The 22611-nt window shown below is 45.6% G+C and overlaps 1 protein-coding gene and 1 long non-coding RNA gene across 2 annotated transcripts in view; one reads left to right on the top strand and one right to left on the bottom strand.

The window, feature by feature from the left end:
• stk32a (serine/threonine kinase 32A) overlaps positions 1-22611 on the top strand; it is a 60072-nt gene that overhangs the window by 26491 nt on the left and 10970 nt on the right. Inside the window, exons 6-11 of the mRNA XM_057359523.1 lie at positions 2205-2242; positions 7325-7414; positions 7851-7954; positions 13255-13371; positions 13474-13599; positions 14033-14161. Of these exons, the coding sequence (XP_057215506.1) occupies positions 2205-2242; positions 7325-7414; positions 7851-7954; positions 13255-13371; positions 13474-13599; positions 14033-14161 (604 nt within the window). The remainder of the gene's footprint in view (positions 1-2204; positions 2243-7324; positions 7415-7850; positions 7955-13254; positions 13372-13473; positions 13600-14032; positions 14162-22611) is intronic.
• On the bottom strand, positions 11060-11956 carry LOC130569724 (uncharacterized). The gene is made up of 3 exons (XR_008964877.1): positions 11844-11956; positions 11616-11741; positions 11060-11182 (listed from the first exon to the last, which is right to left on the bottom strand). It is a non-coding gene; the product is annotated as an uncharacterized LOC130569724 (long non-coding RNA).

Here is a 22611-nt window from a genome sequence, read left to right as displayed (position 1 = left end):
TTTGATTTCATTTGGTGCAGCTAGTGGCACATTTCACCTTTAAAGATGTCATGAAACAGCAGGAGGGACACAGCTTTCACTCCGAGAGTTGGATGCTGGTGACATTGTGATGAAGGACACTCATAATCCAGAGAACATGTCATTGGAAAAGTCTCCCATGTGAAGGAAGAGTCAGCTACTTGTTCTTCGAGAAAAATAAAACATTGGCGCAAAGTTCAAAGTAAATGTGGGTAAGTGTTGTCAGAGTGAAGAGATGTAAAAATCTCTGAGAAAGTTGCAGGATCAGCGGGGGGTTTATTGTGTGTCAGGCTCCAGATGTCCTTCTGTTTCTCAGCAGAGATCAGATGACCGGGACAGGAGCTCACTTACACCTCTCATCATGATGGCTGATGTAATGAGGTCATTAGATCCTGCTAATAGCTTGTTGGAGTAGTCAAGCGAAAGAAAAGGCCGGTGAGATCGGTTTGCTCTCAGGGCGGTCAGGTAACTTTTCATACACCTGCATGAACAGGTAATGCTGCTGAATCAGATTCAACACACAGTAATAATTCATAAAGCCGGCTGTCCAGACACTTTCATAATGGACGATGAAGGTCAGAACCATCGACCGAAGCCTCACAAATTGCTCATCGTCTTTGACTCTCTCGAATCAAAACCTTTAAAACAGAAGAGGGGATTGATTAAAACATCATTTATGTTTTGCTCTGTCATGCACTAAAAGTAGTCATGAATGAGGAAGACTGTGTTGAACTTGTGCTGCCACTTCACAAAGCTCCATTACACAATTACAAAACAATAAATGTGCTTCAACTGTTCAGATCTGACTTAACCAAGTCATTTTCAGTGCTGGATGTCAGAAACAAAGACATTTCATATGTTCTAAAACAAAAGCAGCTTAGCATATGAGTATTAAATACACAATGGGATTCAGTTTTCCTCTCAAGGCAGATGTCAGATTGAACTTGTGATCAATCAAAACATTCTCTTAGTTCATCCCAGTGATGTACAGTATTGGCTTATAATCATTTCAGAAGTAGGGCACAGTTAACATTAAATACCGAGCCAGACTTTCTTTCACACCTGAAGGTCAAAAAGGGACGAAACCAACCACTGGGTTATAAATCAACTAATGCTGGAACATTTCAACCCATTGTTGGGTCAAATATAAATATTTTATAGGTGTATTTACCCAGCGGTTGGGTTCATTTCTTTTTGACCCAACCAGGGGTTGAAAATAACCCAGCATTTTTCGAGTGTATTACAAAAATTGCATGCTGAGAACAAGATGAAACAACGTTCACACAATTCACAACAACACAAGCATTACAAGAGAATGAATGACAGAAAAGACTGATATCACAGAATGATGATCGCAGGTTTAGGTTTAGAAATGTTCTCAGTTCGCCACATTAAATCTCCATTTACGCAACAGAATTGTCCATTGTAAATAAATAACCCTTTCCACTTTTAGTCTAGTGGATGAAAGACACAGTTGGAGGCAGGTTGCCGAGACACCTGTTGCTAAGGGAAAGTGGTCAGTGTCATGTCATTTATGAGCAGAATCAGGTGTAATGTGGCATTCATTCAGAACTCAACACACTCGCCCGGATCTCTGTGTGCTAATGTCTGTCTGTCAATATATGATCTGATCTCCTCACCTCCTTCATTCTGATGTATAAATGTTTGACTTGATGAACAGAAAGGTCTTTATTGATTCATACTTTTATTGTAAATATCCTGGTCTAAGCTTAATAGATGTAAGAATAGAACTGACTGTAGCCTAATTCTAAATTATTGGTCTGATAATCTGGCATCATTATCATCCATCACATAAAATCCCATAAACTCACTGTACACTGCTTGTGTTTCTGTTCAGACAGAATTGAGCTGGAGAAGCTGAAAAACTCTGCTCCAGGTTTATCTGTTGTGTGTCTTTGTATGGCCTCTCCTGTACACCTGTAATATAACACACTTCACATTTCTTCCTTCATGTCAGATGTTTTTCCTCATCTGGCAGACACTGTTATATAGAGTGACCTTCAATATATTTCATCAGTGCTGTATGTGTTTTCCCTGAGAATTGAATCCATGAGCTACATGAACCTCATCATAACACACAGACTTGTATGGCTGTACTGTATATGCTTGTGTCCACACTCAATAGACACTTTTTTGAGTAATTGTGTGTGTTTGTGTGTTCACAGAGATATTAAACCAGACAACATTTTACTGGATGAACACGGTAAGTCACATTCATCTCTGTTATATTATCAGTCACATACAGTATGAGCTGCAGGAATAATGTCTGCTGATCGCCACTTAAATAAAATGCAGGTGTTTGTTTTTACAGAATTTAGATTGAATTGTAATATAGGCTTTATTCAGGTAAATTCTGACACAATTAGACAGTGTGTTTTGACATAAATGATTAAGAAACAACATTAAAAAAAGACAAGAAATCAGTGATATTTGTTTTGCCCTCAATTTTATGGAATGGTTGAGTGATGTTATGAATAACAGAATCAATATCAGAATCAGCAATATTTAGCATATTCATATTAATCACAGTTGTGCTCTGTCACTCACATGGTTTTTGCTAACAGCTGTTGTGAAGGTGAAATAGCAAACTAACAAACTGCATCATTTCTCATTAATATGATAATGGGCAGATGGATATGAATGTGCAGAGAGTTTTGACCCCAAAGAGTCAAAACGCACGCATGCACGCACACACGCACGCACGCACGCACGCACGCACACACACACACACACACATACACAGATAGATACACACGTTTGCTGCAGTTCTCTCAAAAACTGCAAAAACTGGGTTGGTCTTTCTAGGATGGTCCTCAAATGGTTCAGGTCATACTTAGACGGGAGAGGTTATTATGTGAGTATAGAAGAGCATAAGTCTAAGTGGACGTCAATGACATGCGGAGTCCCACAAGGCTCAATTGTTGCACCACTCTTGTTCAGCCTGTATATGCTCCCACTGAGTCAAATAATGAAAAAGAACCAAATTGCAAATCACAGCTATGCCGATGACACCCAGTCCCTTTCTGTCGGTCTCTCGACATTGTGTCGAGCCCCTCATGCACTTCCGGAAAGAACGGTACCGGAGCGGAGCGCGGTTTGGCCTCCATATCCAGGTACCAGGAGTCAAGTCGCGAGCGTTGAGGGTAAGGTTGTGCGGCGCACTGCAACCCAATGCTCGTGGCAGCCCGGGCAAGCATGGCTGACATCTCTGCGTCAGCCTCGTCCTGGGCTCAACTGGCCGAAGCCGGGAGCTCCAGGGAATCTTCTGCGTCCGATGCCAGCGACAGAAACCTCATCCTCGTCACACACTCGCTGCGTGGATCCACTATGGGACGGTCGACTGCTGCCCATCGGAGATTGGTTCGGTGAGTGTGGCGGGGCAGTCGTAGTGTCTGGCAGGATAATCTTTTCAGAGACGAAAGAAGCGCTCAGCATAAGCAAATGCCTTGCGGTTCCTTGTGGGCACGCCATCTTCCTTTTATACCAGTGTGCACGGGGCGGAGACTGGCATGCTATGCCATTCGCCAAAGTTCATTGGCCTTTTAAAAGTACAGTCGGAGATGATAGGTTCTCAAGTTCAAACCCCATTCTGTCTCGACACAACGTCTTGTTCCCTCCATCAGGGAACAGAGGTTACAGTCGTAACCGAGATGATTTACCTGTAGCCTTATCACCAAATGACTACAGCCCCATTGTCTCTCTCTGCCAATGCATTGATGAAATTAACAGTTGGATGGGTCAAAACTTTCTTCAGTTAAACAAGGAGAAAACTGAAGTCATTGCATTTGGAAACAAAGTGAATACATACCTTGACTCTAGGGGTCAAACAACTAAAAATCAAGTGAAGTATCTTGGTGTGATTCTGGAGTCAGACCTTAGTTTCAGTCGTAAAGCGGTAACTAAATCAGCATACTACCATCTAAAAAACATTGCAAGAATTCGATGTTTTGTTTCCAGTCAAGACTTGTTCACGCCTTTATTACCAGCAGGGTGGATTATTGTAATAGTCTTCTCACCGGCCTTCCCAAGAAGACCATCAAACAGCTGCATCTCATTCAGAACACTCCTGCCAGGATTCTGACTAGAACCAGAAAATCTGAGCATATTACACCAGTCCTTACACCCTCAGGTCCTTACCCTCAGGTCCTTACACTGGCTTCCAGTTACTTTTGGGATTGATTTTAAAGTACTGATACTCATTTATAAATCACTAAACGGCCTGAGCCAAAATACATTGCAGATATGCTCACTAAATATAAACCTAACAGACCACTTAGATCACTAGGATTATTATTAGATATAACAAGGGTTCACTCTAAACTGTCATGGTTCTTCCCCATCTTGTCTTGCTTTTCTTGATCTTGTGGCAGAGCAATGGCAGAACCTCTTGTTTCATGTGGAGAGAGGCGTTTTGAACCTTTTAGCTTGCCATAATCTCTCCAGGTCTAGTCATTGTTCCTGCCCTCTTGTTCCCTCATTAGTGCTCGTTATTAGTTCATGCCCCACACCTGTTACCTCTTGATTTATCTCCTTTATAATGCCCTTGTGTTTTCTGTCCCGGGCTGGTTCATTGTGTTTGTTACTCGTTGCTTGTGGTGAGTTCAGGTCTTGTCAGTGTAGTGTAGTCTTTTGTAGTTATGCCATATGTTATCTTTAGTCTTGTTAGGTTTAGTTAGTCCGTGTTCCAATTACCTGTCATGTTATACCCTTTTTGTATGTTATTTTACCCCCACGTGGGTCTTTGTTTTGTAATTTTTTTATTAAAAGTCTGTTAACCCCTTACCAGCTGTCTGCGCCTGGGTCCTCTCTCCGTGTCTCACCTCCCCGCCATGAGACAGAATGAACCAGCCAATCCAGGACCCAGCAGACAGGGGGATCGCAGCGGGAGGGGTCGATGCCGCCGGGCTCCCCTCCAGGGTCGAAGCCGCCGGACTCCCTTCCAGGGTTGAGGCCGCTGGGCTCCCTTCCAGAGTCGGGACCGCTGGACTCCCTTCCAGGGTTGAGACCACCGGAACCCCGTCCGGGGTCGAGACCGTCGGGCTCCCTTCCAGGGTTGAGGTCGTCGGGTTCCCCTTCAGGGTTGAGACCGCCGGTGTCCTGGACCCGCCACAGATCCCTGCCGGCATCGCAGCTGGTACCCAGGCCTGTCGAGTCGACACCCTGTCTTTGTGTTGTTCCTGTTCCACCGGTGTCCTTGTTTGCTGCCCAGCTGCCAGAGAGCGCTGCCCAGCCATCGGAGAATGCTGCCCAGCTGCCAGAGAGCGCTGCCTAGCCACCGACTTCCCGCCCCGTCTCGTCGACATCCAGGCCTGCCCAGCCGGTGATAGCCGGCCTCCCAGTCCGTGTGTCAGCCGGCAATCCAGTCCGTGTGTCAGCCGGCAATTACAGTCCGTGTGTCAGCTGGCAATCCAGTCCGTGTCCGCCGGCATCCAGTTCCAGTCCGGTCCAGCAGCGCCAGGACCCAGTCCGGGTCCGGCCGTGGCACCGGCAGCCGGTCCGTGTCAGCCGGTAATCCAGTCCGTGCCAGCCGGCAATCCAGTCCGTGTCAGCCGGCAATCCAGTCCGTGTCAGCCGGCAATCCAGTCCGTGTCAGCCGGCAATCCAGTCCGTGTCAGCCGGCAATCCAGTCTGTGTCCTTGTGTGGACTTTTGTGTTTTGCCTTTGTTTGGACTTCCCCCCTTGGACTCTTGTTACCCCCCCAATTTTTTATGGTTGTTCTTTTATCATGTTGCCCTGTTTTTTGTTAATGTCACAGTCTGTCTTGTCTTGTTTGTTCCTTGGGGAGTCAGGTTGCCGCTCCTTAAGGAGGGGCTTCTGTCATGGTTCTGCCCCATCTTGTCTTGATTTTCTTGATCTTGTGGCAGAGCCATGGCAGAACCTCTTGTTTCATGTGGAGAGAGGCGTTTTGTCCCTTTTGGCTTGCCATACGCTCTCCAAGTCTCGTCATTGTTCCTGTCCTCTTGTTCCCCCGTTAGTGCTCGTTATTAGTTCATGCCCCGCACCTGTTACCTCTTGATTTATCACCTTTATAATGCCCTTGTGTTTTCTGTCCCGGGCTGGTTCATTGTGTGTGTCACTCATTGCTTGTGGTGAGTTCAGGTCTTGTCAGTGTAGTCTAGTCTTTTGTAGTTATGTCATATGTTATATTTAGTCTTGTTGGGTTTAGTTAGTCCGTGTTCCTGTTACCTGTCATGTTATACCCTTGTTTGTTATTTTACCCCCACATGGGTCTTTGTTTTGTAGTTTTATTATTAAAAGTCTGTTAACCCCTTACCCGCTGTCTGCGCCTGGGTCCTCTCTCCGTGTCTCACCTCCCCGCCCCGTGACATAAACAAGAGAAATCTGCTTTTAGCTTTTATGCTGCCCGTAGCTGAGTCAACTTCCAGAAGAGATCAGATGTGCTAAAACATTAGCAACATTTAAATCCAGACTCAAAACTCATCAGTTTAGCTGTGCATTCACTGTGTTATGTCTGAACTGACTGAACTGTATTTCATGTATAATCATTTTATTCTTAACTGTTTTAATTCACTTTAAATCAAATTTTAAATAATGTATAAAGTTTTTAAATTCCTTGTTTTTATTGTTGTGATTGTTTTTATAAGATTCTTTTTATGTAAAGCACTTTGAATTTCCATTGTGTATGAAACGTGCTATATAAATAAACTTGCCTTGCCTTGCCTCTCTCAGCCTGTGTTGGTGCAGATCTTCATCAATTCTGCCGTCACTCTCATTTCTTTATCTGCTCTCTACACTCAGTGTGACACAAATCACAGCTAAGCCACTCATTAACACTGAAACACAATGCGCTGCTTTAAATGCTACACACTATAGACAAAGCTGTGGTTTTGGACCGTATTGTAAATATGATGCACTATATATGACATTACATGTCATGACAGATGCAGTGAAAATTTATGAGAGATGACAGAGAGGAAATGAGGAAATGTAAGTGACCAGCACAACATCTCTGTCTCAGTCCTCTCAGATCACATGAATACTGCATTAAAGTCACTGCTATATCACCAGCTAATATTTCCCACAATGCTTAGTGCAAGAGGAAGACATGTGACAAATCTTTTTTGGTGTTTAGTAAATTTCTCTGTACACAGCACCCTGATCTTACTAAACACTTTCTCATCAGTATTAGTGAACTGTAGTGTGAGATGCTTCATGTCAGGAGAGTGTGCTTTAGAGCATCAATTTCACGTCTTATTCAAACATTTATTGCAGAAAACTTAATCTCACTGAATCTCATAACCTGTTATATTTATTTTTTGTGCAGGTCATGCTCACCTGACAGATTTTAATATAGCTGCTATCGTGAAGGATGACTTAAAAGCCACATCTATTGCAGGGACAAAACCGTACATGGGTGAGAGGCTTTGTTCTTCTGGATAAAGAGAATGTCACACCTCATCAACCTTCAGCAGTCTTGATCATAAAATGACTGTACTCTCTTTGTAAAACATTTACCACAAATGTACAGACTATATCAAATTCAAACCTAAATAAATCAACATCATATATTTGCAACCTGGTTCTCAAAAATATGTATTTCAATGCTTAGGCCGGCGTTCAAGTACAGTTACATTAGTGATGGACTCATTAATAACCAGACAGAGAAGTACTATCATAGTTTCATTGAAATGTATCATTGTAATTTAAATCAACTACACTGTTCTAATCTGAAAAGTACTTTTTGTGTATTATTTGCTGTGCAACAAGTGATAAACCAATAACAACACTTCATATGCGCATGCACGCACACACGCATGTGAATAATTGTACTGTCTTTTCAACTGTTGCAGCCCCAGAACTGTTTCAGTTGATTGAGGGAACACATCCAGGTTACTCATTCGCAGTGGAATGGTGGTCCTTAGGAATAACTGCATATGAGCTGCTTCGGGGACAGGTGAGGGGTTCTGTGGACAGGTGAGGGGTTCAGAGGGCAGGTGAGGCATTTTGTGGGCAGGTCTGGAGTTCTTTGGGCATGTGAGGGGTTCTGTGGCAGGTGATGGGTTCTGTGGGTATGTGAGGGGTTCTGTGGGCATGTAAGGGTTCTGTGCACAGGTGAGGGGTTCTGTGGGCAGGTGAGGGGTTCTGGTGGCAGGTGAGGGGTTCTGTGGACAGGTGAAGGGTTCTGTGGACAGGTGAGGGGTTCTGTGGTCATGTAAGGGTTCTGTGGACAGGTGAGGGGTTATGTGGAAAGGTGAGTGGTCATCTGGGCTCTGTGAGCAGGGGAAGGGTCCTGTAGACAGGTGAGGTGTTCTGTGGGCAGGTGAGGTGTTCTGTGGACAAATTATGGGATCTTTGGGCAGGTGAGGGGTTCTGTGCACAGGTGAGGTGTTCAGAGGGCAGGTGAGGGGTTCTTTGGACAGGTGAGCGGTTCTGTGGACAGCTAAGGGTTCTGTGGACAGCTAAGGGTTCTGTGGACAGGTGAGGGGGTTCTGTGTAGAGGTGAGGGGTTCTATGGAGAGGTAAGGGGTTGTGTGGACAGGTAAGTGGTTCTGTGGGCTCTGTGGGCAGGTGAGGGGTTTCTCTGTGGACNCATACAATATTCTCCGCTTACTTAATTGCGCCTATTTAATTATTTGCTAAGGCGAACTTGTGAAATAGACGAGGTGTGTGTGCTCATGACTTTGAGTCTTATAAGATGTTAGAGAGGAGGGAACGAGAACGAGATCCTTGAACGGATCGCATGCAGCAGATCGACCAGAGGGAAAGCCAGTACTCTCAAGGCAAAATCTCAGGCCGGAGCAGAGGGCGAAGGGTCTCAGCCAGATCTGAATACCAGATTCAACAGATCTGAATACCAGCTCACACTTCCTACTGAATGTTCATGCATAAAAAGCAGCGATAGCCGTGACAACATATATAAGCCTTCTCCGCTATGTGGGCGGTCATCCGGCATGGCTTAGACGGCAGCCCAGCCTCAGACCGCAGAGAAGACGAGGACGGGCACAGGTGCGCTGCAATCGCCTGCTCAACGGGGGAGAATGCGCACATAGATGGCCGATCCTGAAGCATGGGTGCGTGCCGACTGGGGCGCAGACCACGTTTTCATGACCTCCTCATGAACATCGGGCAAAAAAAGGACCTGCGTTTCTTTTGGCCGGCGTTGCAGTGGCCCATCTGCAGAAACCACGTGTCCAGCTTACTCCTCGCCAGCTCGTTGGGGGAGTCGAACTCGAGGCCGAGGTCTTGCACAGTCTTGGTGAGGACACGGACGAGCTCTTCGTGAAGCGCAGGGGGGGCATCCCACTCCGCTCGCTCCCTCTCAGACTCTGACAGATCCCTGTCCGAAGCTGCCAGCGACATGAGCTCATCCTCATCCCTCTACGTGCCAAACCGGACTACCTCTGTGGCGTCATCCACGGGACGGAGGCGCTCATCAGCGAAGAAGACTGGAGACCCGGGGGGCTGAGAGTGCTGAATGCTATCTAACAAAATCTCTGATGGCGGCGACTCTCCGAGCCTTCAGCACCCGCACCGGAAGGTCCTCGAAGTGCGGGCAGTTAGACTCGGAGAGAGCCGTCTCCGCATGGGCCAGACCCAGGCAGAGCACGCAGTGTCCATGCGTCTCCTGTGGTTCGATGGGCCCGGAACATAAGGCACACACGGGCATGCTGGAACACACGAGCAGAAGGATCCTAGTTTTTCCTCTTCTCCTGGGTGTATCTGCAACAGCATGCAAAGGTAATTGAAGGAGAAAGATTCTGAGGGTATGCTGTCCAGACCGTGTACTATATAGGGGGGTGGCCATGCCCCTAAGTGCCGTCTTGACTGACATTGGCCAGTTCCATTTTCATTTCTAATGGCGTTGTTCAATAAGGCTTCAGTATAGGTTTGGAGAAGGGGATTCCCCTATCTTTTCACGCAATGTTGAGAGACCTCTCTCGAAAGGGAACCCAGCCAAACAACTCCAGGAATTAATTTCCCTTCAAAGAAATTCAATCACCCTCTCACTTCAAATATCCCCTATATAGTAGACCTGTCAACCCTCCAGTTTTATCTGGGATTCTCCTGTATTTTACTATTTTAATCCGGCTGTCATCTCGTTTAAATATTTTCTTGTATTTCTCACGTATTTTTAAGTTTTCTATACAAATATTTCACTGGCAATATTTGATGTTTGCTACTTTCACCTCCGGTAAAGCAGGTGGCAGAATATAGAACATGTAACAAATACAGAACTCAAACTGCACCCGCTGAAGGAAAAGTCACATTTGTAATTCATAAAGAATGTCTTATTTCAGAATATTAACAATTACAAATTTAACCATTATTCGTAGTTAAGTACATTGTTGTAATATGCTTATGACTTGCAAATAAACCAGGCTTGATGACGTATCCAAATCTTGACAGGTATGACCTCTATAAAACTTTGATCTGACAGATGATAAAGAAAGATCTTGACAGAACCCTGTAGACAGACGTTCATGGACATTTTATGGACACTGAATGATGTCCAGCAGTGAGTGAGAGAAATCTTTATTTACATTGTTTTCTGCTGCATTGATCTGAGATTGGTTTGAACTCATTTCCCACTGCCTTCTGTAAAATAAACTTCAGAGGGATAGGAATGCTGAGGAGGAGTCAGGACACATTTAAGACTCTTTAAGTTATCTTAAGTTTTCTTCACGTACGGGGGCTATAGCAGCTGAGCCTCAGGCATATAAGACTGATCTCCACTGCTTCAGAAAATTTGCACGTACAACACTAACACTAAATCTCTTTGAGTTCATAGCCATTTAAAACCACACATACACACTTATACAGCACATTTACACACCCACATGGATTCTTTCATTCGTCTAAATATGATTCAGAATCACATCCATTTGATTGATCGTTCATTTTTTCATTGTTTATATATTTACAGAAATGAATTGCTTACATGTAAATATGTAACATCAAGGAAACTGACTGATGTTCTGCTTTGATATTTCATACAGTATTTGACTTACAATAAGTGTCCAAGCATTCTTTCAATGATGAGCAGATATGTTACCTGAGGAGATCCATCAGAGCCGTTCTCTCTTGTCTTTTTCGCTAGTCTCTTCTTTTTCTTATGTAATGGTTTGGATTCAAGGATCATCTCCTCCAGCTCAAACGTGGGGTCACAGTTCAGTCTCCGTCTCTGATATCACACAAACACACATTTACATATACGGTCTGTCAGTGCACAAATCAGTATTTAGTGGTGTCTGGTGTGGCAGTGCAAACGTCACATCGTATGACATAATCTCAAGCTTTTCTGAGCAACTGATATCAAAGTGATTTTAGTGCATGTGCATGAATCAAATTCCCACCATGTCCTAAAATGGATATCCGCACATTAACTTTAAACATTTATTTTGACAACCATAAAGTGTCACAACACTTTTAAAAAACTGACAAGAAATCTTGCTACTTTTTCCTCCACTATACAAGTCAGTTGCTTTACTTGTTTTTTGTCCAAATTCAATTATGAAAACATTGTAACAAGCTTTTGTTGCACGCCTTATCTATAATATCTACATCCAAGTCATTCACTTGTGAAACACTTGTGTTTGTGTGCTTTATAAACATACATTAGGGAGGAAGCCGGGTGGGATTTGTTTGTTAAGAACAGTGTCCTAGTTGACTTCAGACAGACATTCCACATCCTGAAGCTCTGACAGGCTGGAAATCCTCTGCTGAGCATCTACACACAACAGCTAACAACAACAGAAACCTTTTCATCTCTAAATCATTGCTCCACAAATTCATGCATCAATGAATGAAGTATAACTACAGTGCACTGGTGGGGTTATTGTTACCTTTCTTAAGAGAGATTTCATCCCTGGAGACCAGGCCACAGGGTAACACGGCTGAATCTTTTGGAAGGTTTGCAGGATTTCATTGGCTGGCGTGTTAGCACGCATGATGTACGGTCTCTAGAGAGAAAATACAGGATGAAAACAGCCAAACTGCTGCTGTGAAATATGCTCAGAGGGAAATCATGTGTCTAATTAGCTTTTATAACTGTGTGTCAGATTAAAGGTAAAGGCTTTTAACAACAAAAAATTAACCTGGTGTGTATATTTGAATGAATGGATTACTCAAAATTCTGTAATGTTTAAGGCTGCATTTACACCATAAGCATCTGCCCTCAGAACCCCTCACCTGTCCACAGAACCCCTCACCTGCCCACAGAACACCTCACCTGCCCACAGAACACCTCAACTGTAAACAGAACCCCTGACCTGCCCACAGAACCCTTCACCTGTCCACAGAACCCCTCACCTTTACACAGAACCCCTTACCTGTCCACAGAACCGCTCTCCTTATCACAGAACCCTTCACCTGCCCTCAGAACCCCTCACCTCTGCACAGAACCACTCACCTGCCCACAGAACCATTACCTTCCCACAGAACCCATCACCTGTTCACAAAACCCCTCACCTGTCCACAAAACCTTTTCCTGTCCACATAACCCCTCACCTTTCCACAGAACTCCTCACCTGACCTCAGAACCCCTCACCTGCCCTCAGAACCATTACCTGCCCACAGAACCCCTCAACTGTCAAAAGAACCCCTGACCTGCCCACAGAACCCCTTACCTCTCCATAGAACCCCTCACCTCTACACAGAATCCCCTCACCTCTACACAGAACCCTTAGATGTCCACAGAACCGCTCACCTGTCCACAGAACCCCTCACCTGTGCACAGAACCGCTCACCTGTCCACAGAACCCCTCACCTGCCCAAAGATCCCATCACCTGCCCACAGAACACCTCACCTGCCCACAGAACACCTCACCTGTCCACAGCACCCCTCACCTGCCAACAAAACCCATCACCTGCCTACAGAACCCCTCACCTCTACACAAAACCCCCTCACCTGCCCACAGAACCCCTGACCTGCCCACAGAACCCCTGACCTGCCCACAGAACCCCTCACCTGTCCACAGAACCACTCACCTGGTGTTCTGTGGGCAGGTGAGGGGTTCTGTGGACAGGTGAGGGGTTCTGAGGGCAGATGCTTATGGTGTAAATGCAGCCTTAAACATTACAGAATTTTGAGTAATCCATTCATTCAAATATACACACCAGGTTAATTTTTTGTTGTTAAAAGCCTTTACCTTTAATCTGACACACAGTTATAAAAGCTAATTAGACACATGATTTCCCTCTGAGCATATTTCACAGCAGCAGTTTGGCTGTTTTCATCCTGTATTTTCTCTCTAGAGACCGTACATCATGCGTGCTAACACGCCAGCCAATGAAATCCTGCAAACCTTCCAAAAGATTCAGCCGTGTTACCCTGTGGCCTGGTCTCCAGGGATGAAATCTCTCTTAAGAAAGGTAACAATAACCCCACCAGTGCACTGTAGTTATACTTCATTCATTGATGCATGAATTTGTGGAGCAATGATTTAGAGATGAAAAGGTTTCTGTTGTTGTTAGCTGTTGTGTGTAGATGCTCAGCAGAGGATTTCCAGCCTGTCAGAGCTTCAGGATGTGGAATGTCTGTCTGAAGTCAACTTGGACACTGTTCTTAACAAACAAATCCCACCCGGCTTCCTCCCTAATGTATGTTTATAAAGCACACAAACACAAGTGTTTCACAAGTGAATGACTTGGATGTAGATATTATAGATAAGGCGTGCAACAAAAGCTTGTTACAATGTTTTCATAATTGAATTTGGACAAAAAACAAGTAAAGCAACTGACTTGTATAGTGGAGGAAAAAGTAGCAAGATTTCTTGTCAGTTTTTTAAAAGTGTTGTGACACTTTATGGTTGTCAAAATAAATGTTTAAAGTTAATGTGCGGATATCCATTTTAGGACATGGTGAGAATTTGATTCATGCACATGCACTAAAATCACTTTGATATCAGTTGCTCAGAAAAGCTTGAGATTATGTCACACGATGTGACGTTTGCACTGCCACACCAGACACCACTAAATACTGATTTGTGCACTGACAGACAGTATATGTAAATGTGTGTTTGTGTGATATCAGAGACGGAGACTGAACTGTGACCCCACGTTTGAGCTGGAGGAGATGATCCTTGAATCCAAACCATTACATAAGAAAAAGAAGAGACTAGCGAAAAAGACAAGAGAGAACGGCTCTGATGGATCTCCTCAGGTAACATATCTGCTCATCATTGAAAGAATGCTTGGACACTTATTGTAAGTCAAATACTGTATGAAATATCAAAGCAGAACATCAGTCAGTTTCCTTGATGTTACATATTTACATGTAAGCAATTCATTTCTGTAAATATATAAAAAATGAAAAAATGAACGATCAATCAAATGGATGTGATTCTGAATCATATTTAGACGAATGAAAGAATCCATGTGGGTGTGTAAATGTGCTGTATAAGTGTGTATGTGTGGTTTTAAATGGCTATGAACTCAAAGAGATTTAGTGTTAGTGTTGTACGTGCAAATTTTCTGAAGCAGTGGAGATCAGTCTTATATGCCTGAGGCTCAGCTGCTATAGCCCCCGTACGTGAAGAAAACTTAAGATAACTTAAAGAGTCTTAAATGTGTCCTGACTCCTCCTCAGCATTCCTATCCCTCTGAAGTTTATTTTACAGAAGGCAGTGGGAAATGAGTTCAAACCAATCTCAGATCAATGCAGCAGAAAACAATGGGGGTTCTGTGCACAGGTGAGGTGTTCAGAGGGCAGGTGAGGGGTTCTTTGGACAGGTGAGCGGTTCTGTGGACAGCTAAGGGTTCTGTGGACAGGTGAGGGGGTTCTGTGTAGAGGTGAGGGGTTATATGGAGAGGTAAGGGGTTGTGTGGACAGGTAAGTGGTTCTGTGGGCTCTGTGGGCAGGTGAGGGGTTTCTCTGTGGACAGGTGAGTGGTTCTGTGGACAGGTGAGGGGTTCTGTGGGCAGGTCAGGGGTTCTGTGGGCAGGTCAGGGGTTCTGTGGGCAGGTGAGGGGGTTTTGTGTAGAGGTGAGGGGTTCTGTAGGCAGGTGATGGGTTTTGTTGGCAGGTGAGGGGTGCTGTGGACAGGTGAGGTGTTCTGTGGGCAGGTGAGGTGTTCTGTGGGCAGGTGATGGGATCTTTGGGCAGGTGAGGGGTTCTGTGGACAGGTGAGCGGTTCTGTGCACAGGTGAGGGGTTCTGTGGACAGGTGAGCGGTTCTGTGGACATCTAAGGGTTCTGTGTAGAGGTGAGGGGATTCTGTGTAGAGGTGAGGGGTTCTATGGAGAGGTAAGGGGTTCTGTGGGCAGGTCAGGGGTTCTTTTGACAGTTGAGGGGTTCTGTGGGCAGGTAATGGTTCTGAGGGCAGGTGAGGGGTTCTGAGGTCAGGTGAGGAGTTCTGTGGAAAGGTGAGGGGTTATGTGGACAGGAAAAGGTTTTGTGGACAGGTGAGGGGTTTTGTGAACAGGTGATGGGTTCTGTGGGAAGGTAATGGTTCTGTGGGCAGGTGAGTGGTTCTGTGCAGAGGTGAGGGGTTCTGAGGGCAGGTGAAGGGTTCTGTGATAAGGAGAGCGGTTCTGTGGACAGGTAAGGGGTTCTGTGTAAAGGTGAGGGGTTCTGTGGACAGGTGAAGGGTTCTGTGGGCAGGTCAGGGGTTCTGTTTACAGTTGAGGTGTTCTGTGGGCAGGTGAGGTGTTCTGTGGGCAGGTGAGGGGTTCTGTGGACAGGTGAGGGGTTCTGAGGGCAGATGCTTATGGTGTAAATGCAGCCTTAAACATTACAGAATTTTGAGTAATCCATTCATTCAAATATACACACCAGGTTAATTTTTTGTTGTTAAAAGCCTTTACCTTTAATCTGACACACAGTTATAAAAGCTAATTAGACACATGATTTCCCTCTGAGCATATTTCACAGCAGCAGTTTGGCTGTTTTCATCCTGTATTTTCTCTCTAGAGACCGTACATCATGCGTGCTAACACGCCAGCCAATGAAATCCTGCAAACCTTCCAAAAGATTCAGCCGTGTTACCCTGTGGCCTGGTCTCCAGGGATGAAATCTCTCTTAAGAAAGGTAACAATAACCCCACCAGTGCACTGTAGTTATACTTCATTCATTGATGCATGAATTTGTGGAGCAATGATTTAGAGATGAAAAGGTTTCTGTTGTTGTTAGCTGTTGTGTGTAGATGCTCAGCAGAGGATTTCCAGCCTGTCAGAGCTTCAGGATGTGGAATGTCTGTCTGAAGTCAACTGGGACGCTGTTCTTAACAAACAAATCCCACCCGGCTTCCTCCCTAATGTATGTTTATAAAGCACACAAACACAAGTGTTTCACAAGTGAATGACTTGGATGTAGATATTATAGATAAGGCGTGCAACCAAAGCTTGTTACAATGTCTTCATAATTGAATTTGGACAAAAGACAAGTAAAGCAACTGACTTGTATAGTGGAGGAAAAAGTAGCAAGATTTCTTGTCAGTTTTTTAAAAGTGTTGTGACACTTTATGGTTGTCAAAATAAATGTTTAAAGTTAATGTGCGGATATCCATTTTAGGACATGGTGTGAATTTGATTCATGCACATGCACTAAAATCACTTTGATATCAGTTGCTCAGAAAAGCTTGAGATTATGTCACACGATGTGACGTTTGCACTGCCACACCAGACACCACTAAATACTGATTTGTGCACTGACAGACTGTATATGTAAATGTGTGTTTGTGTGATATCAGAGACGGAGACTGAACTGTGACCCCACGTTTGAGCTGGAGGAGATGATCCTTGAATCCAAACCATTACATAAGAAAAAGAAGAGACTAGCGAAAAAGACGAGAGAGAACGGCTCTGATGGATCTCCTCAGGTAACATATCTGCTCATCATTGAAAGAATGCTTGGACACTTATTGTAAGTCAAATACTGTATGAAATATCAAAGCAGAACATCAGTCAGTTTCCTTGCTGTTACATATTTACATGTAAGCAATTCATTTCTGTAAATATATAAACAATGAAAAAATGAACGATCAATCAAATGGATGTGATTCTGAATCATATTTAGACGAATGAAAGAATCCATGTGGGTGTGTAAATGTGCTGTATAAGTGTGTATGTGTGGTTTTAAATGGCTATGAACTCAAAGAGATTTAGTGTTAGTGTTGTACGTGCAAATTTTCTGAAGCAGTGGAGATCAGTCTTATATGCCTGAGGCTCAGCTGCTATAGCCCCCGTACGTGAAGAAAACTTAAGATAACTTAAAGAGTCTTAAATGTGTCCTGACTCCTCCTCAGCATTCCTATCCCTCTGAAGTTTATTTTACAGAAGGCAGTGGGAAATGAGTTCAAACCAATCTCAGATCAATGCAGCAGAAAACAATGTAAATAAAGATTTCTCTCACTCACTGCTGGACATCATTCAGTGTCCATAAAATGTCCATGAACGTCTGTCTACAGGGTTCTGTCAAGATCTTTCTTTATCATCTGTCAGATCAAAGTTTTATAGAGGTCATACCTGTCAAGATTTGGATACGTCATCAAGCCTGGTTTATTTGCAAGTCATAAGCATATTACAACAATGTACTTAACTACGAATAATGGTTAAATTTGTAATTGTTAATATTCTGAAATAAGACATTCTTTATGAATTACAAATGTGACTTTTCCTTCAGCGGGTGCAGTTTGAGTTCTGTATTTGTTACATGTTCTATATTCTGCCACCTGCTTTACCGGAGGTGAAAGTAGCAAACATCAAATATTGCCAGTGAAATATTTGTATAGAAAACTTAAAAATACGTGAGAAATACAAGAAAATATTTAAACGAGATGACAGCCGGATTAAAATAGTAAAATACAGGAGAATCCCAGATAAAACTGGAGGGTTGACAGGTCTACTATATAGGGGATATTTGAAGTGAGCGGGTGATTGAATTTCTTTGAAGGGAAATTAATTCCTGGAGTTGTTTGGCTGGGTTCCCTTTCGAGAGAGGTCTCTCAACATTGCGTGAAAAGATAGGGGAATCCCCTTCTCCAAACCTATACTGAAGCCTTATTGAACAACGCCATTAGAAATGAAAATGGAACTGGCCAATGTCAGTCAAGACGGCACTTAGGGGCATGGCCACCCCCCTATATAGTACACGGTCTGGACAGCATACCCTCAGAATCTTTCTCCTTCAATTACCTTTGCATGCTGTTGCAGATACACCCAGGAGAAGAGGAAAAACTAGGATCCTTCTGCTCGTGTGTTCCAGCATGCCCGTGTGTGCCTTATGTTCCGGGCCCATCGAACCACAGGAGACGCATGGACACTGCGTGCTCTGCCTGGGTCTGGCCCATGCGGAGACGGCTCTCTCCGAGTCTAACTGCCCGCACTTCGAGGACCTTCCGGTGCGGGTGCTGAAGGCTCGGAGAGTCGCCGCCATCAGAGATTTTGTTAGATAGCATTCAGCACTCTCAGCCCCCCGGGTCTCCAGTCTTCTTCGCTGATGAGCGCCTCCGTCCCGTGGATGACGCCACAGAGGTAGTCCGGTTTGGCACGTAGAGGGATGAGGATGAGCTCATGTCGCTGGCAGCTTCGGACAGGGATCTGTCAGAGTCTGAGAGGGAGCGAGCGGAGTGGGATGCCCCCCCTGCGCTTCACGAAGAGCTCGTCCGTGTCCTCACCAAGACTGTGCAAGACCTCGGCCTCGAGTTCGACTCCCCCAACGAGCTGGCGAGGAGTAAGCTGGACACGTGGTTTCTGCAGATGGGCCACTGCAACGCCGGCCAAAAGAAACGCAGGTCCTTTTTTTGCCCGATGTTCATGAGGAGGTCATGAAAACGTGGTCTGCGCCCCAGTCGGCACGCACCCATGCTTCAGGATCGGCCATCTATGTGCGCATTCTCCCCCGTTGAGCAGGCGATTGCAGCGCACCTGTGCCCGTCCTCGTCTTCTCTGCGGTCTGAGGCTGGGCTGCCGTCTAAGCCATGCCGGATGACCGCCCACATAGCGGAGAAGGCTTATATATGTTGTCACGGCTATCGCTGCTTTTTATGCATGAACATTCAGTAGGAAGTGTGAGCTGGTATTCAGATCTGTTGAATCTGGTATTCAGATCTGGCTGAGACCCTTCGCCCTCTGCTCCGGCCTGAGATTTTGCCTTGAGAGTACTGGCTTTCCCTCTGGTCGATCTGCTGCATGCGATCCGTTCAAGGATCTCGTTCTCGTTCCCTCCTCTCTAACATCTTATAAGACTCAAAGTCATGAGCACACCTGTGGGCAGGTGAGGGGGTTTTGTGTAGAGGTGAGGGGTTCTGTAGGCAGGTGATGGGTTTTGTTGGCAGGTGAGGGGTGCTGTGGACAGGTGAGGTGTTCTGTGGGCAGGTGAGGTGTTCTGTGGGCAGGTGATGGGATCTTTGGGCAGGTGAGGGGTTCTGTGGACAGGTGAGCGGTTCTGTGCACAGGTGAGGGGTTCTGTGGACAGGTGAGCGGTTCTGTGGACATCTAAGGGTTCTGTGTAGAGGTGAGGGGATTCTGTGTAGAGGTGAGGGGTTCTATGGAGAGGTAAGGGGTTCTGTGGGCAGGTCAGGGGTTCTTTTGACAGTTGAGGGGTTCTGTGGGCAGGTAATGGTTCTGAGGGCAGGTGAGGGGTTCTGAGGTCAGGTGAGGAGTTCTGTGGAAAGGTGAGGGGTTATGTGGACAGGAAAAGGTTTTGTGGACAGGTGAGGGGTTTTGTGAACAGGTGATGGGTTCTGTGGGAAGGTAATGGTTCTGTGGGCAGGTGAGTGGTTCTGTGCAGAGGTGAGGGGTTCTGAGGGCAGGTGAAGGGTTCTGTGATAAGGAGAGCGGTTCTGTGGACAGGTAAGGGGTTCTGTGTAAAGGTGAGGGGTTCTGTGGACAGGTGAAGGGTTCTGTGGGCAGGTCAGGGGTTCTGTTTACAGTTGAGGTGTTCTGTGGGCAGGTGAGGTGTTCTGTGGGCAGGTGAGGGGTTCTGTGGACAGGTGAGGGGTTCTGAGGGCAGATGCTTATGGTGTAAATGCAGCCTTAAACATTACAGAATTTTGAGTAATCCATTCATTCAAATATACACACCAGGTTAATTTTTTGTTGTTAAAAGCCTTTACCTTTAATCTGACACACAGTTATAAAAGCTAATTAGACACATGATTTCCCTCTGAGCATATTTCACAGCAGCAGTTTGGCTGTTTTCATCCTGTATTTTCTCTCTAGAGACCGTACATCATGCGTGCTAACACGCCAGCCAATGAAATCCTGCAAACCTTCCAAAAGATTCAGCCGTGTTACCCTGTGGCCTGGTCTCCAGGGATGAAATCTCTCTTAAGAAAGGTAACAATAACCCCACCAGTGCACTGTAGTTATACTTCATTCATTGATGCATGAATTTGTGGAGCAATGATTTAGAGATGAAAAGGTTTCTGTTGTTGTTAGCTGTTGTGTGTAGATGCTCAGCAGAGGATTTCCAGCCTGTCAGAGCTTCAGGATGTGGAATGTCTGTCTGAAGTCAACTAGGACACTGTTCTTAACAAACAAATCCCACCCGGCTTCCTCCCTAATGTATGTTTATAAAGCACACAAACACAAGTGTTTCACAAGTGAATGACTTGGATGTAGATATTATAGATAAGGCGTGCAACAAAAGCTTGTTACAATGTTTTCATAATTGAATTTGGACAAAAAACAAGTAAAGCAACTGACTTGTATAGTGGAGGAAAAAGTAGCAAGATTTCTTGTCAGTTTTTTAAAAGTGTTGTGACACTTTATGGTTGTCAAAATAAATGTTTAAAGTTAATGTGCGGATATCCATTTTAGGACATGGTGGGAATTTGATTCATGCACATGCACTAAAATCACTTTGATATCAGTTGCTCAGAAAAGCTTGAGATTATGTCATACGATGTGACGTTTGCACTGCCACACCAGACACCACTAAATACTGATTTGTGCACTGACAGACCGTATATGTAAATGTGTGTTTGTGTGATATCAGAGACGGAGACTGAACGGGGTTTCTCTGTGGACAGATGAGTGGTTCTGTGGACAGGTGAGGGGTTCTGTGGGCAGGTCAGGGGTTCTGTGGGCAGGTCAGGGGTTATGTGGCCACCCCCCTATATAGTACACGGTCTGCACAGCATACCCTCAGAATCTTTCTCCTTCAATTACCTTTGCATGCTGTTGCAGATACACCCAGGAGAAGAGGAAGAACTAGGATCCTTATGCTCATGTGTTCCAGCATGCCCGTGTGTGCCTTATAATCCGGGCCCATCGAACCACAGGACACGCATGGACACTGCGTGCTCTTCCTGGGTCTGGCCCATGTGGAGACGGCTCTCTCCGAATCTAACTGCCCGCACTTCGAGGACCTTCCGGTGCGGGTGCTGAAGGCTCGGAGAGTCACCGCCATCAGAGATTTTGTTAGATAGCATTCAGCACTCTCAGCCCCCCGGGTCTCCAGTCTTCTTTGCTGATGAGCGCCTCCGTCCCGTGGATGACGCCACAGAGGTAGTCCGGTTTGGCACGTAGGGGGATGAGGTTGAGCTCATGTCGCTGGCAGCTTCGGACAGGGATCTGTCAGAGTCTGAGAGGGAGCGAGTGGAGTGGGATGCCCCCCCTGCGCTTCATGAAGAGCTCGTCCGTGTCCTCACCAAGACTGTGCAAGACCTCTGCCTCGAGTTCGACTCCCCCAACGAGCTGGCGAGGAGTAAGCTGGACATGTGGTTTCTGCAGCTGGGCCGCTGCAACGCCGGCCAAAAGAAACCCAGATCCTTTTTTTGCCCGATGTTCATGAGGAGGTCATGAAAACGTGGTCTGCGCCCCAGTCGGCACGCACCCACGCTTCAGGATCGGCCATCTATGTGCGCATTCTCCCCCGTTGAGCAGGCGATTGCAGCGCACCTGTGCCTGTCCTCGTCTTCTCTGCGGTCTGAGGCTGGGCTGCCTTCTAAGCCATGCCGGATGACCGCCCACATAGCGGAGAAGGCTTATATATGTTGTCACGGCTATCGCTGCTTTTTATGCACGAACGTTCAGTAGGAAGTGTGATCTGGTATTCAGATCTGTTGAATCTGGTATTCAGATCTGGCTGAGACCCTTCGCCCTCTGTCCTCTGCTCCGGCCTGAGATTTTGCCTTGAGAGTACTGGCTCTCCCTCTGGTCGATCTGCTGCATGCGATCCGTTCAAGGATCTCGTTCTCGTTCCCTCCTCTCTAACATCTTATAAGACTCAAAGTCATGAGCACACACCTCGTCTATTTCACAAGTTCGCCTTAGCAAATAATTAAATAGGCGCAATTAAGTAAGCGGAGAATATTGTATGCGTATTTGCCGTGCTGTCCAGGGAGAGGGCTCTGAGGTCGGTATTCTTTCCCGAACCCAGAGCACTCCCCCTTGTCCGGGGAGAGGGCTCCGATCTCTGTGTTTGTCCGAGCCCAGAGCGCTTCCCCTAAAAAGATGCAACTAGCGAGGGACAGCAGCCAAGGCTAGGTGTTAATGGCCCCCAAAACATAGCAGAGCTTGAGGCCGGAGAGTTGCTGGCCGACGCTTGGAGTAGAGTTGCGGCAGAGGCCTCTGGAAAGGGAATGGCTCCTGCGTGGTTACTGCTTCTGAAAGAAAATTAGGAGAAGACAGATAGCTTAGGGTAGAGACACTGCTGCAGCAGTGTGAA

The sequence above is a fragment of the Triplophysa rosa genome, linkage group LG19 (genome assembly GCF_024868665.1).
Source record: "Triplophysa rosa linkage group LG19, Trosa_1v2, whole genome shotgun sequence".
In the NCBI taxonomy this organism is placed as follows: domain Eukaryota; kingdom Metazoa; phylum Chordata; class Actinopteri; order Cypriniformes; family Nemacheilidae; genus Triplophysa; species Triplophysa rosa.
The sequence above is the reverse complement of the archived record's forward strand: the minus strand, read 5'-3'. Positions and strand labels throughout refer to the sequence as shown.